General features: G+C 47.3%; 1 protein-coding gene across 2 annotated transcripts in view; it reads left to right on the plus strand.

The window, feature by feature from the left end:
* Positions 1 to 1,615: 1,615 nt before the first annotated feature.
* LOC147639708 (protein ABCI12, chloroplastic-like) overlaps positions 1,616 to 13,906 on the plus strand; it is a 38,057-nt gene continuing 25,766 nt past the window's right edge. For both annotated transcript variants that reach the window (XM_086773048.1, XM_086773057.1), the window contains exon 1: positions 1,616 to 2,164. In XM_086773048.1, coding sequence (XP_086629174.1) covers positions 1,820 to 2,164 — 345 coding nt within the window. In that variant the 5' untranslated portion in view covers positions 1,616 to 1,819. The remainder of the gene's footprint in view (positions 2,165 to 13,906) is intronic.

The raw sequence follows: 13,906 nt of genomic DNA on the forward strand, positions 1-13,906 counted from the left end.
TTGCTTTCTAAGGTATGTATGTATGTATGTATGTATGTATATATATATATATATATACATGCTTACATACCTATAGATACATACATACATAATATGTGTGTGTGTGTGTGTGTGTGTGTGTGTGTATGTATGTATATTCTCTCTCTTACACATACACATAATATAATATTAAAAGATATATATGTGTGCCTATGTGGAGGGGTGGGCAATTTGCTTTCATATATATATATATATATAAGAAACTTTTTCAATGAGCAAATGACTTGATGGTGAAAATTAATTGTGAGCCCCAAGGCATCTAGGCATGTGGGAAAGAAACCCCCAAAGGCTGTCTTCTCTTCTCCTTTCTCCTTTTCAAAAATTCTCCCTCTCCTTTCTCCACGTGGTAGTAAGGAAAACTCATGAATAATATGTAATAGATAAGAGTCTCTCTCTCTCTCTCTCTCTCTCTCTCTCTCTCTCTCTCTCTCTCTCAGGTACCCAAATCCTCAAAATAGGGCTTTATTAATTTCTTTTGTTTTTTTACCATAATGTAAACACTAAAAAAAGAAACTATGGTTCGATCTGCCACCTTGCCACTCCATGCAATAACTGTGCCTCCTTTTTTTTTGCAAAAAGTTGGGTTTAAAGTGGATGGTTGCATGGTTATATATGGCACAACAGTTACTACTACCGTGGCTCTATCGCACATTCAACACCGTCTCTCTCTCTCTCTCTCTCTCTCTCTCTCTCTCTCTCTCTCTCTTGGTGGTGAGCAAACTCCATAGCGTCAAAGAATGAGGGCGGTGGAGAGAGGGTAGGTGGAGGGGAGAGGGGCAGTTGGCTGCTTTGGACCGACCACAACCATGAGAGGAAGGGGGGCAAGGCAGGGCGAAGAGAGAGAGATGGGCAAGGGCAGTTGGCCGCATTGGGCCGGCCATAGCAGGCGACAAGGGCAAGGCAAGGCGGGGGAGGGAGAGACAGGAGACCTTAGTCATGGGGTTTTTAGCCTCAAGGCTATTATATCAATGCCACATCAGTGGCATTGATATAATAGCCAAGGCAAATGATAAGGTATGAATAGCCAAGGCAAATGATGAGAATCTTTTTTGAAAATCATCATTTTAAAAAGATTCTCTCTCTCTCTCTCCATATATATATATATATATATATATATATATATATATATATATATACATACATACATACATACATATACATATATTTATATATATGTATATGTGTGTGCATTTTTATTTATATTTATACATACACACACACACACACACACACACACACATATATGTGTCTCTGTGTATAATATATTCATCTATATATTTAAAAGTGAGCACACCTTACCATGCATCTCCGCGTGCATTAAAATTTAATCAAAATTATGTCTCTTTGTGTGTAGTTATATTTTTAAATACACTCATATATGTATGTATAAGTATATGTATCCATGTATAGATATATGTATCTAAAACATAATATTGTATATACTAATATTTATATGTGTGAATGTGTGTGAGAGAGAGAGAGAGTGTGTGTGTGAGAGAGCATATGTGTGTGGGTGCGTGTGTAAGAGAGAGAGAGAGAGAGTGTGTGTGCTTTTATGTGGGAGAGAGAGAAAAGAGGGGGGATGTGTGCATACATATGTGCACACGTGCGTGCGTGTGTGTGAGAGAGAGAGAGGGTGTGTACATATGTGTGTGTGAGAGAGTGTTTGAACATTTAATAGGGTGTGATCTGTGTGAGAGATGGTTGTAGAGAGGGAATCGGTTCTTTTCTCGAGCCTTGGTCGCCAGGTCCAATAGTCTTTCCGCATGTCACAATATCTATGGCGACCTCGCTCTATTGTCGCCCTTGGCTATCAAGTAGAGCGTATCATCATCAGACTGAAGGCGGTGCAGTTCTGCTTTCTTGCGGTGCGCGATGGGCTCCTCACAAGTTGGGCAGGAGGCGAGAGAGGAGCTGCAAGATGAGAGCAGGCGTTGCGGCTGCTGCGGGCGAAGGTGGCACCCCCCACCTCAAGCGCCTGCTTGGGAAGATGAAGAAACCCCCTCGCCTTTCATTTGGGGAGGAGCTCCTGAGGCTCATTGCTGGTGCCAGCTCTGCCCCCATCGCACAATACATCTCCTCTCCGACTACGCCCCTTCACTCCTTGGATCCTCGGGTCAAGCAGGTATTTCCTTTCACCTTCTCTTTGTCTTCTCAAGTTTACATGAACATGCATGAGAATGCCACATGTGTAATGAGAGGGTTGGGGCAGAAGGGTAGGGACGAGTCTCATCCACTGCCATATGCAAGCTAGAGGTATCTCTTCCACCAAAGAGGTAATAGAGCCGTTTTTCTATTGGCCCATTATGCCAAAGGATATGGATTATTATGTTAGAGCAAGTATGACAGACATAAGACCTCAGGGTTGCTAATGCCTCTTCCAATTTCGAGAATGACCATGTAATATACAATATTTTTTAGTGCTTGCTTATGCCCAATAATGTGCTAGAACAAATGGATTGAAAAGCAAATGTTCGAACAAACAATCACTATTGGGGGAAGCATGTTGTGAATGAGAGAATAGGTAACCCTAGTGCAACTTATCTTTCATCAGAAGGTTAGTTACATTGCCTGAGAGCAATACATTGGCTATGACAAACCTCTTGACCATTACACCGCGCACAATATTGTCCATGAACGATAAAACTATAAATATGAAGTTTCTCGACATCTTACCAAAAACCAAAATAACCAATGACTCAGTGTGGTTGATGGGCCCAAAAGTCCCAAGCCTCCAAAATATCATGCTTTGCAGCGCTATGCATGAAGCCAAGAGATAGATGAAGCCCAAGTTGCTAGCTTGTGATTGGGTGAGAGCCATGCTCAACCATTTGTGTAAAAGGCCTTACAAGGTTTGATGTGGGACAAACAGATAGCAAGGAGAGAGATGCTGAAAAACAACTTTACAAAGCTAAAAATGAAACACTTATTTGACAATCTGATACTAGAGCGTAATAAGGACAAGAAGTTGCAAAACCAGGCAGGTCCCCGGTATTTTGATAATTGAAATTTAGATTAAGCCTTGAGAGTTGGCATATAATAGTTGCTAAACTCTCTTGCTCGACCCTCTTACAAGATCCGAGTTATAAGGCTAGCAACAGGCTTCTTTTGTAGGTTTTCATGTTAGCAGAGAGCATGTCACCATTTGGTCCCTTCACCAGTCTTGACTAGTGTTTCACACACGATTGCATGGCAGGTCTCCTCTGTGGTGCTCGAGCGAGATCGGTGCTCAGCGCCCTCCGGACTGCGGGCGAATGCCAGGGGACTGCTAGGGTCTCCCGGGAAGGCGAGGCGGGTGGGGGGGGGGGGGCGAGGGGGGCGGAGAGGGAGCCGCTGCCGAGACCGGAGCGGGGGCGGGCGGAGGCGAAGGTGGAAGCGAGGCAATGGGAGGGGATGAGGGTGGGGGTGGGGGGGGTGAAGGAGGGGGTGCTGGCATCTCCTGGTCCTCAGTCGCTGTGCAGGGGGCTCCTCCTGGAGAGGAGCAAAGCTGTTCCTCACGGGAACCCAGTGAGGCTGAGCCTGTGGCTGTTGCTGCAGCGGTCTCTGTGCGTGCTGCTGTGACTGTCTCCCTCGGTGACGCCCCTGTCCAGGCTGCCACTCCGAGGTCTCTGTGGCCTGAGCAGGTGTCCCGGAGGCAGCCTGCCGTGCTGCATCTGTGGGCGGGCCATCAGGGGCCTGCTGCTGTGGTGAGGGCCGAGGTCTCCTGCGAGGGCAGGCCTTGGCCAGATGGCCGACCTGCCTGCATATGAAGCACTGGTTCGGGAGCCCCGAGAACTCCACTCTCTGATCAATCCATCCCCCCCCTATCCTAGGTAGCTGAATAAAAGAAACAAAAACCCCAGGGGGGCGGAGGTCAGCACGAAAAGGAGAGGGGGGGTAAAAACGGCGAAGGAAAAGCATGGGGGGGGCAGCTGCACGACTGAGGGGCGGGGAGGAGAATGCTGGCGGAAGGGGGCGATGCAGAGGCGAGATGGCGAAGAAGGGAATGGGGCGAGAAGGCGAAGAGGCGAGGAGGGAGGGGGCGAGGGGGCAAGGAGGGAGCGCAGCAGCGAGGGAGGGGGGGCGCAGCAGAAAGCAGGCGAAGGGTGGCGGGCAGAGCACCGAGGGAAGGTGGCGCAGGAACAACAGCAGGCGGGGGGGGCAAGAGCACAATGGCGGGGGGGGGAGCTGGTGTGCAGGTCGCGCAGGCAGGAGGCGGGGCGCAGCTTCAGCGAGCCCGTTGGGTTAGTCTCGTTAGGGTGTGATGCTGTTCATAGTGTGAGAGGCTATGGATGGTTGTGGCAGTCTTGATCATGGGAGAAAGCTTCTGTATGCAGACTCAATGTGAGAGGGTCTTTCGATGTGAACAATGGCTTGATTTGTTTGTGGATGTCGAGTGGACAAGAAGCCATGATGCAGGTTCTTTGTATGCTTTAGGGGTTCTATTGTAACGGTTGAGTTTCCAGCCTTATTGTAATCAAAGCTCTTTTAATCAATTAAAGAAATACCGCAAGGGGCGCCACTGCGTTTTGGGGCCAATCGGTGTCCGTGTACTGTTTGGCAGGAGCACTCTAGCTCCCCCTGTTTGTTTTCCTTTTCTAGGTCCTCAATGGCGTTGAAGTGTTTTATGTGTGCGAGTGTTTGTTTCACTGCCTGTCGGGCTGGTTTCAGTTAGAATGCTGTAAATGCTTATGAATGATAGAATACCTTTACCAGATGACTGGTGTATGCCTGGATGATGCAATGAATGCTGGATACTGATGTATACTGATGAATCAAGGCTGGAACTGCTGGAAATCTGCATTCTTGAGGGACCCTTTCACGACATCAGTATGGACTTCGTAGGCCCTCTTTCCATCTCAGCTGGATCTAGAAACAGAGTGTATGACAATTGTTGACAAATTTAGTAAGTTTTGCATGCTCATTCCATGCAAGCAGGACAGCCATAGCGAAGGGCCACGATGCCCATGATTCTCTTGTTGGGGATCATCAAGGTATCAATAGTATCTTGGAGAAGTTAGAGAGGTCATTCTATTGGCCTAAGATGCAACGGGATGTCTACCAACATGTCCAATCATGCCAGATATGTCAAAAAGTGAAAGTTTCTCATACCAAACAGGCAGGGTTGCTTCAGTCTTTGCTACAGGCACCTCTAAATTGGATCATTGCCCAGTGGTTTTATGCATTAGAGATCCAAGTCACCACGGATCAGCGTAGGTGGCGTGCATGGGCATTGGGCAAAAGGTGGGGCCATGTTGAGCTTCTTTCGATGAAAACTCCAATACTCTACTTTCTTTAACACTATTCATTCTACTTTCTTAGACTCGTACACATGGTTCTAGATAGGGAATTCGTTGTTGATGTGTAATGAGGCTGTCCGATAAGGCAAGGGTGAATGAGGTCGGGATACGGCCTTCAGACTTTTGAAAGATAAAGTCAAGGAAGCACCTACCTTAGCACCGCCCAATCTTAGTTGGCCTTATGTTCTTGAGACCGACGTGGGTGACTATGCGATCGGGGCTGCTCTATTCCAAGATGATAGACCTGTTGACTTTTGAGAGTCCAAAGCTGGACGACACTCAATCTTGTTGGCTGATCCTTGAAAAGGAACTTTACGCTCTCAAGGTTTGGAGGCATTATTTATATGGCTCCAAGTTTGTGGTATTGACTGATCATCAATCAATCAAGTATGTGTGTGATGCGGATGATATGAAAGGATGAAAGGCTAGATGGGCAGAGTTAATGCAAGATTTTGATTTTGAGATACACTATCGTAAGGGGCCCATGAACAATGTAGCGGATGCGCTTATTCGGATCTGAGAGGTGAAAACTTTGTTGTTCACCGAGATTTCCACTGACTTATTTCAGTCATTGAGAGAGCGTAGCAGGATTGATAGTTATTTTGGTCCATATTGGCAGAGGATCCAGGACGGGAGTTCATTGATTGACCAAGACTCAGTGATTGAGCAGCCTACGATTCAGGCTGTAGGAGGCCAGTGGACGATTCAGCTGTTAGAAGTCATCTCTTGTCTTTATCAGACACCAGGGCCTCGGTTGTGGGTGTGCCCGCCTTGTATAGGTGTTTTCTCATTTTTCCTCACTCCTCGTATTTTTTCCCTATTTTTCCATGGTGTGGGTGGCTGCCACAGGCTGGCAGGAGCATCTGTATAGCTGGCCGACTACACTCTGTTGCACATGGAGCTGGCCAACTTGCTTAGTAGGGGTCGTGGAGGTTTTTTTGCTGGCCGACTAGAAGTGCCTAGTCGTGTGGGCTGGCGACGCATCCTAGCGCTGGCCGACTGCAGTATGGGGCCATATAAATAGGCCTCATTGCCCCCACATTGTATTCATTTAGTTTTCATTGCGGGATCTTGTGTATAGAGAAGAGTTACACGCCTATCTCTCTCCTTCTCTTGTGTTGTCTATTTTTTGCACTCTACTTGCTCTTGTGATCTCAGATTTTGTTATCATTTCCGCTGCGTATTTTGACATGGTATCAGAGCCCTAGGCTCTTGAAAGATCTTGGGGGTTTTCTGCGCAAGAGGGGGATTGTTACGTTGCTAATTGGTGGACTGTTTGGATTGTTCGGGAAGAGAAGTAGCAAGAGGAAGGCGGGCTAAAGGAGCTGGACAGCCACTTGCAGGTTTAGAGCCCCCCCCCCCCCCCCTCCGCCTTTTGAGTTACATCCTTGCGATGGCAGATTTGTTAGAGATGGCTGAGAAGCATGTGAAGATCCCAACTCTCCCCACGTTCCCAGCGGACCGTTAGTTGGACGGGAACAATTACGGCATCTGGAAGGTTATGATGGAGTCTGTGTTGGAGTCATATGACCTTGCTGATTTCATCGTTATCGGGGTTCCACGGCCGGAAGCAGAGGAAGGGGAGTTACTATCAATGAAGAAGGACCGTGAGGCATAGGCACAGATATGGGATCGCGTCAACGCCAGGGTCCGGTCATTTATTTTCCTCAATTGCACACCACAAGTAATCAATCACGTAAAGCATATGACGGTGGCCAGAGGCATATGGCAGCACTTGGCTTCTCTTTATAACAGGGTATCACCCATGAAGAGGATCTCCTTGGAAGTGCAGATGCGGGTTATGAACCGTGCAAAGTCATCGACGATGCGGGAGCACATTAACAAGCTGCAGGCCCTTCAGCAGGAAGTCCTCCAGGCTGGGAAGGAGATATCATCTGAAGACATGGCCATTACTTTGCTGTCACACTTGCCTGCTCAGTATTCCGCTTTCTACTCCTCTTTGATTAAGAGTGGCAGGCTCAGCACCATTACCTGGGAGGAGCTTGTGCCCATGGTCTTGGACCAGGAGGAACGTTTCATGAACCTTCCTCACAGCGGAGGTTCGGAGGCCTTAACTGGCCAACGGTCGGAATAACAACAAGGGCAAAGGGAAGGCTTCACCAGAGAAGTCTTCTGAGAAGAAGCCCGACACAGAACGAGAGAAGCTGAAGGCCGAGCGGTCCTGCAATGATTGTGGCGAGAAAGGCCACTATTGGAGGAAGTGTCCTAAGCGGACTGGGAAGAGAGCTGATTCTTCAGCCTCAGCTACGAAGACTCCTGCATTTGTGCACTTAGAGATGATGGACTCCGATGCTTCATCATCTTCGAGCGAGGAGGCAGTTGGCTTCACGGCGAAGGATACCCGGGAATGGATTCTTGACAGCGGTGCTTCCCGGCACATGACTCCGTCCCGTGACTTCTTTTTGGATCTGAAACGGCAGTCAGGTCGCATTTTCATTGGCAACAACTCCACTATTCCGATACACAGTGAGGGCCGGATGGGAGATTATTCTCGACAGCAAGTGGGGCAAGCATGCTTCTCGTGTTCTTTACGTCCCTGCTCTTGGTTTTCATCTTCTGTCAGTGCATGAAGTATGCAAGACTGGCTTTCAGATGGAATTTGAGGAGCATTCCGTTTCTCTACGGGACTGTGAGACTGGCCAGGTTGTTTGGGAAGGCGGTGTGGAGAATGGTATCTATAAGCTCTCTGCACTGTCCTCGTTGATAGGTTCTCGGGTCGGAGATCTGTGGCACTTTTGTTTTGGCCACTTAAATGTGGATGCACTGCGGCGAGCTTTCCGAGACCAGATGGTGGTTGGCTTGCCAGATCTGGCAGTAGGCAAGGACGTTGCAGTTCTTGCATATGTGGTAAGCAGAATAGGGAATCCTTTCCGAAGCAGGCTTCCAGGCGGGCTTCAAAACTGTTGGAGTTGATTCACACTGACTTGTGTGGACCTCAGCAGACACCATCATTGGGAGGATTTCTCTATTTTATGCTGCTTGTTGATGACTGTACTAGATTCACGTGGGTCTACTTTCTTTCACAGAAGGACCAAGCCTTTGCACGGTTCAAAGATTGGCACGTTATGGTGGAAAAAGAGTCTGGATTGCAGGTAAAGACTCTCAGGGCTGACAAAGGGGGTGAATTCTCCTCGAATGTATTTCTCAGATTTTGTGCAGATCATGGCATCAAGAGGGAAATGGCCAATACAGGACCGCCTTCAGAGAATGGAGTTGTAGAACGCAAAAACAGGACTGTGGTAGAGATGGCGAGGACCATGTTGGAGCATCGTGATCTTCCTCGTCCACTTTGGGGAGAGGCTGTGGCAACGGCTGTCCATACCCTCAACCGGTCTCCAACGACTTCAGTACCTAATATGACTCCGTTTGAGGCATACTTTGGCAGAAAACCTGATGTCTCGGACTTCCGTGTTTTTGGCAGTGATGCGTATGTACATATTCCGAAGAAGCAGAGGGGGAAGCTTGACTCCAAATCCTGCAAGCTTATATTTGTGGGGTATAATTCTCTTTCCAAGGGATACAGATTGTATGATCCAGATAGGAATGAGATTGTTGTCAGCCGGATGTGGTCTTTGATGAGCATGTTCCAGTATCCACTGTCGAGGAGCCGCCACTTCTTGGAGATCCAGAAGAGTCTGATGATGATTCCCAGACTATTGTTCCAGTTGATCCACCTCAGTCAGTACAGGAGGTTGAGCCCGCAATTGGAGTAGAGCCCCCGCAAACAGCAGGAGGCTCCACGATTTGTTCGAGTACCTAGGTGGTTGTTGGACACCCTTCGGGAGTCAGGTGTCAGGGAGTTACCCTCCGAGTGGACCACAGAGGACGGCCCTCGAAGATCGCACAGTGTTCGTGACAAAAGCAATACAGCGAAGCTTCTTCAGGTAAACTATGCTTTGATGTCTTGTATTATGCGGGACAAGGAGCCCACTTCCGTGAAGGAAGTCCTTTCACAAGATACTTGGAGGAAAGCCATGCAGGTGGAACTTGATGCCATCGAGAAGAACAAAACATGGGAGTTGGTACTGAGGCCGTCAAAGCGGTCAGTCTCATTGGTGTCAAATGGGTCTTTAAGACCAAATATGCGTCAGATGGGTCGGTGGACAAACACAAAGCCAGACTTGTGGCTAAAGGTTATGCTTAGCGGCCAGGCATCGACTACGAGGATACCTTTGCACCGACAGCGCGGATGACCACGATTCGGACCGTTCTTGCCCTTGCTTCTTCTCAGAGGTGGCCCGTGTATCAGATGGATGTAAAATCTGCGTTCCTTAATGGTGACTAGCAGGAGGAGGTGTATGTTGAGCAGCCTCCAGGCTTTGTTGTTCCAGGATCGGAAGGGATGGTTTACAGGTTACGCAAGGCCTTGTATGGTCTTAAGCAGGCTCCCGGGGCTTGGAATCAGAAGATTGATTCCTTCTTTGTTTGGACTGGATTTCAGAGATCGGTTAACCTGTATCTCTTTCGGGAACGCGGCATGGTTACGATTATCATCCTTTATGTGGATAATCTCATTCTCACTGGCGGTCATGTAGAGCACATTGGCGTGACAAAGGCTGCCTTGTCAAAGGAGTTTGAGATGACGGACTTAGGCTTGCTCCACTTCTTTTTGGGATTGGAGATCTGGCAGACCCAGAGGGGGTTCTTTGTCTCTCAGCACAACGGTATGTTCATGAGTTGCTTGAGGCCTTTGGGATGGAGAACTGCAAGCCTATTACTTCGTCGATGAACCAAAACACAAAGTTAACCGTTAATGATCCTTGTGAGCCAGTTGATGCCTCGCAATATCGAAAGTTGGTTGGCTCATTGATTTGGTTGCTGAACACCAGATTGGAATTGAGCTTCTCCGTGGGGCTGTTGAGCTCTTTTATGCACACGCCATTGAAGTCTCATTGGGACGCAGGATTGAAGATCTTGCGGTATCTGCAGAGTACAAAGGATCGAAGACTCTTTTACACAGGAGGGAATGGAGTCAGACTCCAAGGTTGGAGTGACTCAGATTGGGGAGGAGATCTAGACACGAGGAGATCTACTTCAGGTTACAGTTTTACCCTCGGCTCAGGAGCAGTTTCTTGGAGCAGTAAGAGGCAGCCAACTATTGCCCTATCTTCGACAGAGGTAGAGTATCGGGCTCCTTGTGGTGCTGCTTGTGAGGTTGTGTGGCTGCGGAGGCTGCTAGGCGAGATTGGGTTTCCACCACAGAAGAAGCCCATAGTCATCCAGTGTGATAACCAGAGTTGTATAGCTATTGCTCGAAACCCGGTCTTCCATGCCCGGACCAAGCACATAGAGATACAGCATCACTTTGTACGTGAGAAGATCTTGGCTGGTGACATCTTGCTACTTTGTTGTTGGACGGAGGACAATGTGGCATATCTCTTCACGAAGTCTCTATCTCAAGCTATGCTTAGGCGACACTCCAGCTCCCTAGGGTTGATTTCACAGCCAGGAGCTGAGGGGGTGTTAGAAGTCATCTCCTGTCTTTATTAGACACCAGGGCCTCTGTTGTGGGTGTGCCCACCCTGTATAGATGTGATCTCATTTTTCCTCACTCGTATTTTTTTCTCATTTTTTCCCATTTTTCCATGGTGTGGGTGGCTGCCACAGGTTGGCAGGAGCATCTGTAGTTGGCCGACTGCACTGTGTTGCACATGGAGCTGGCCGACCTGCTCAGTAGGGGTGGTTGAGGTTTTTTCTGCTGGCCGACTGGAAGTGCCCAGTTGTGTGGGGTGGCGGCGCATCCTAGCGCTGGTCGACTGCAGTATGGGGCCATATAAATAGGCCCCATTGCCCCCACATTGTATTCATTCAGTTTTCATTGCGGGATCTTGTGTATAGAGAAGAGTTACACGCCTATCTCTCTCCTTCTCTTGTGCTGTCTATTTTCTGCACTCTACTTGCTCTTGTGATCTCAGATTTTGTTATCATTTCCGCTACGTATTTTGACATTGGAATGGTTTACTGGTATTGGAAGATCCTGTCACACAAATGCTCACACTGTCTTCTATCCTTTGTATTCTAGGATAATCTCCCATTTCCAAAGCTTGTACTTTCCAAATATTTAGACATCCTGGAGTCCACCAGATCCCTTTCATACTGGGAAATGTCTAGGCTGGTGAAATCCTTCCCAGCTTCTTAAAAGTTGTCCGCAACTTTAAGCTTCAAGTCATATATTCAAGATATAATCATGTCCCATCAAGTGGGCGAGACGAGACACTCTCAAAAATCTAATATAACTGAAGAATCCATGTCCCAAAGAAATGGGTGAGACTAAATAAGTCTCCATAATACCAATATCAAAATCATGTCCCAAGATAAATGGGCAAGAATTCCATGGAAGATATGCTAGACACAGGCACAAGAACCAATTGTGTCTCAATCACCAATATCAATGAGATAATCATATGTCAATGAAAATCACCAACCAGGTGCTAAGACACTTAAATAAGTGCCATGCACAAGAAACTAGTGCCTCGCACAAAAACATGTGCTATGCACACAAACTGGTGCCATTCAAGAGGACAAACCATGGTGACAGAAAAGCTGGTTCTCCATAGTTCGGGCAATCCTTTCTCCCAATCCCAATAGTTCCCATGTTCTCCCATACAATCCCAACTCTGATCAACAAGCATGGTGTGGAAACAATGAAACACTCACTCCACAATCGCAACACGAATCCACGTGTATGGTGGAGTGTTCATTGAATTGCCCTCTCACAATCCCAACATGAATCCACATCCATGGTGAGATGAACAATGAACCTCTTGGCCTCTATATGGGGAGATAGTGATTCTAATATGACATAAAGATAAATAAATCCATGTCCCAAATAAATGGGCGAGACAAAACAGTCCCATAAGTCCAGATATCATAATCATGTCCCAAGTAAATGGGTGAGACAAATCAGTCCCATAAGTCCAGATATCATAATCAATGTCCCAAGTAAATGGGCGAGACAAATCAGTCCCGTAAGTCCAAATATCATAATCCATGTCCCAAGTAAATGGGCGAGACAAAATAAGTCTCCTGCCAACAAGGCATCGGTCCACATGACCCTTGGCATAGACATAAGTCCCGTGCCAACCTGGTGTCATGTCCACTTTACCACTTGCACTCCGTGTTGGTACTTTGACCACACACCTTGGATGAGAGGTGGGCTCAAGTAACAAGATAAAACAATCACTCGTAGGCACAGATAACCTGGTGTTCCATAAGCATTTCTGCTACACATAGTTTATAGGCATTTTGGCCACCAATAGTTTGTAGGCATTTCGGCGACCAACTCACACTACCCTCTCAAGTGCCCATGTTCCCTTCCATCTGCTCTCTATTGTTCCACCCAGATATGGTAGAAACAATCTTCAAGAGAGCACGTGGGACAAGAGAACACTACACATGGTATGTTGTGCGTGACACTACCCTCTGAAGTGCCCATGTTCCCTTCCATCTGCTCTCTATTGTTTCACCCACACATGGTAGAAACAATCTTCAAGAGAGCACGTAGGACAAGAGAACACTACACAGGGTATGTGAACAATGAGTTTCATAAGTCCAATGCATCCCAAATAAAGGGAGCCAAAAAGAATAATCCATAAACCTGAGGATAGATCCAAATCCCTAGAAAAGAAGTCCAGGAATCCATAGACCTGTATACCATACCTCTTACCACATACTCCGTGCTAACCACACACCTTGGAGTAGAGGTGGACTTTATCCATAAAAGCATCATATCCATGAGATATCCAAAGATTTCTTCTCTATAAACTGGGACAGATTCGTCCATAATCTTGTCCAAGAAAGAAATCTCCATAGATATAATCCATCCCAATAAAGGGAGCCATAAACAATGTTTCCCTGAAACCATGTCAAGGCAAACAACACCACCTTTCTCCTTGTATGGCTATACAAGGGTTAGTGAACATCAAAAACACTTCATAGTAAATAGCAAAAGCACCAACTTTGCAAACTCAAAGTATACTTAGCTTTTCTTTGCCAGGTTGATCATGAAGCCAAAAGAAATATCTCGTCACCATATCCTTAAGATATCTTGAGATATATCTCCATATAGCTTGCCTATAAGCTTGATAATATAATCCACAATATCCATATGAAAAGAGTGCTAAACGTGTGCACATAAAGCCAACTCCATACTTCCAAGATAAATTTTGAGAATTCATAAATCCTTAGATCAACAAGTTGTCTACTGCTCATGCTCTCGCATCATAAGCTATGAAGCGGCTGGCCATGCTTAACAGCAATGATGGTAAGTGTGGTCCCCACTTGAGATCTTTTCTCTTTCTTATTGATAGAAGGAAGCCTCTGCTTCCAAGAAAGCCTATGCTCTGATACCAATGTAACTCGCGGCGCCCGGGGGACTAGGGCATAGTCGCAGGGGACGGAAGGGACGTCTGCTTGGAACGCGGGACGCCGAATCGGGACGGAACAGCGACGGGGACGGATGGAGACGGACAGGGACGGACGGACGTCCCCCACGACGTGTCACTCACAGGGGACGGGGACGGGGACGCCGGTGGGGGACGGCTCTATGGTGGGACGACAGAGAGCCG

Source organism: Cibotium barometz, chromosome 3 (assembly GCF_041138505.1).
Source record: "Cibotium barometz isolate CiBa-2024 chromosome 3, ASM4113850v1, whole genome shotgun sequence".
Taxonomy (NCBI): Eukaryota; Viridiplantae; Streptophyta; class Polypodiopsida; order Cyatheales; family Cibotiaceae; genus Cibotium; species Cibotium barometz.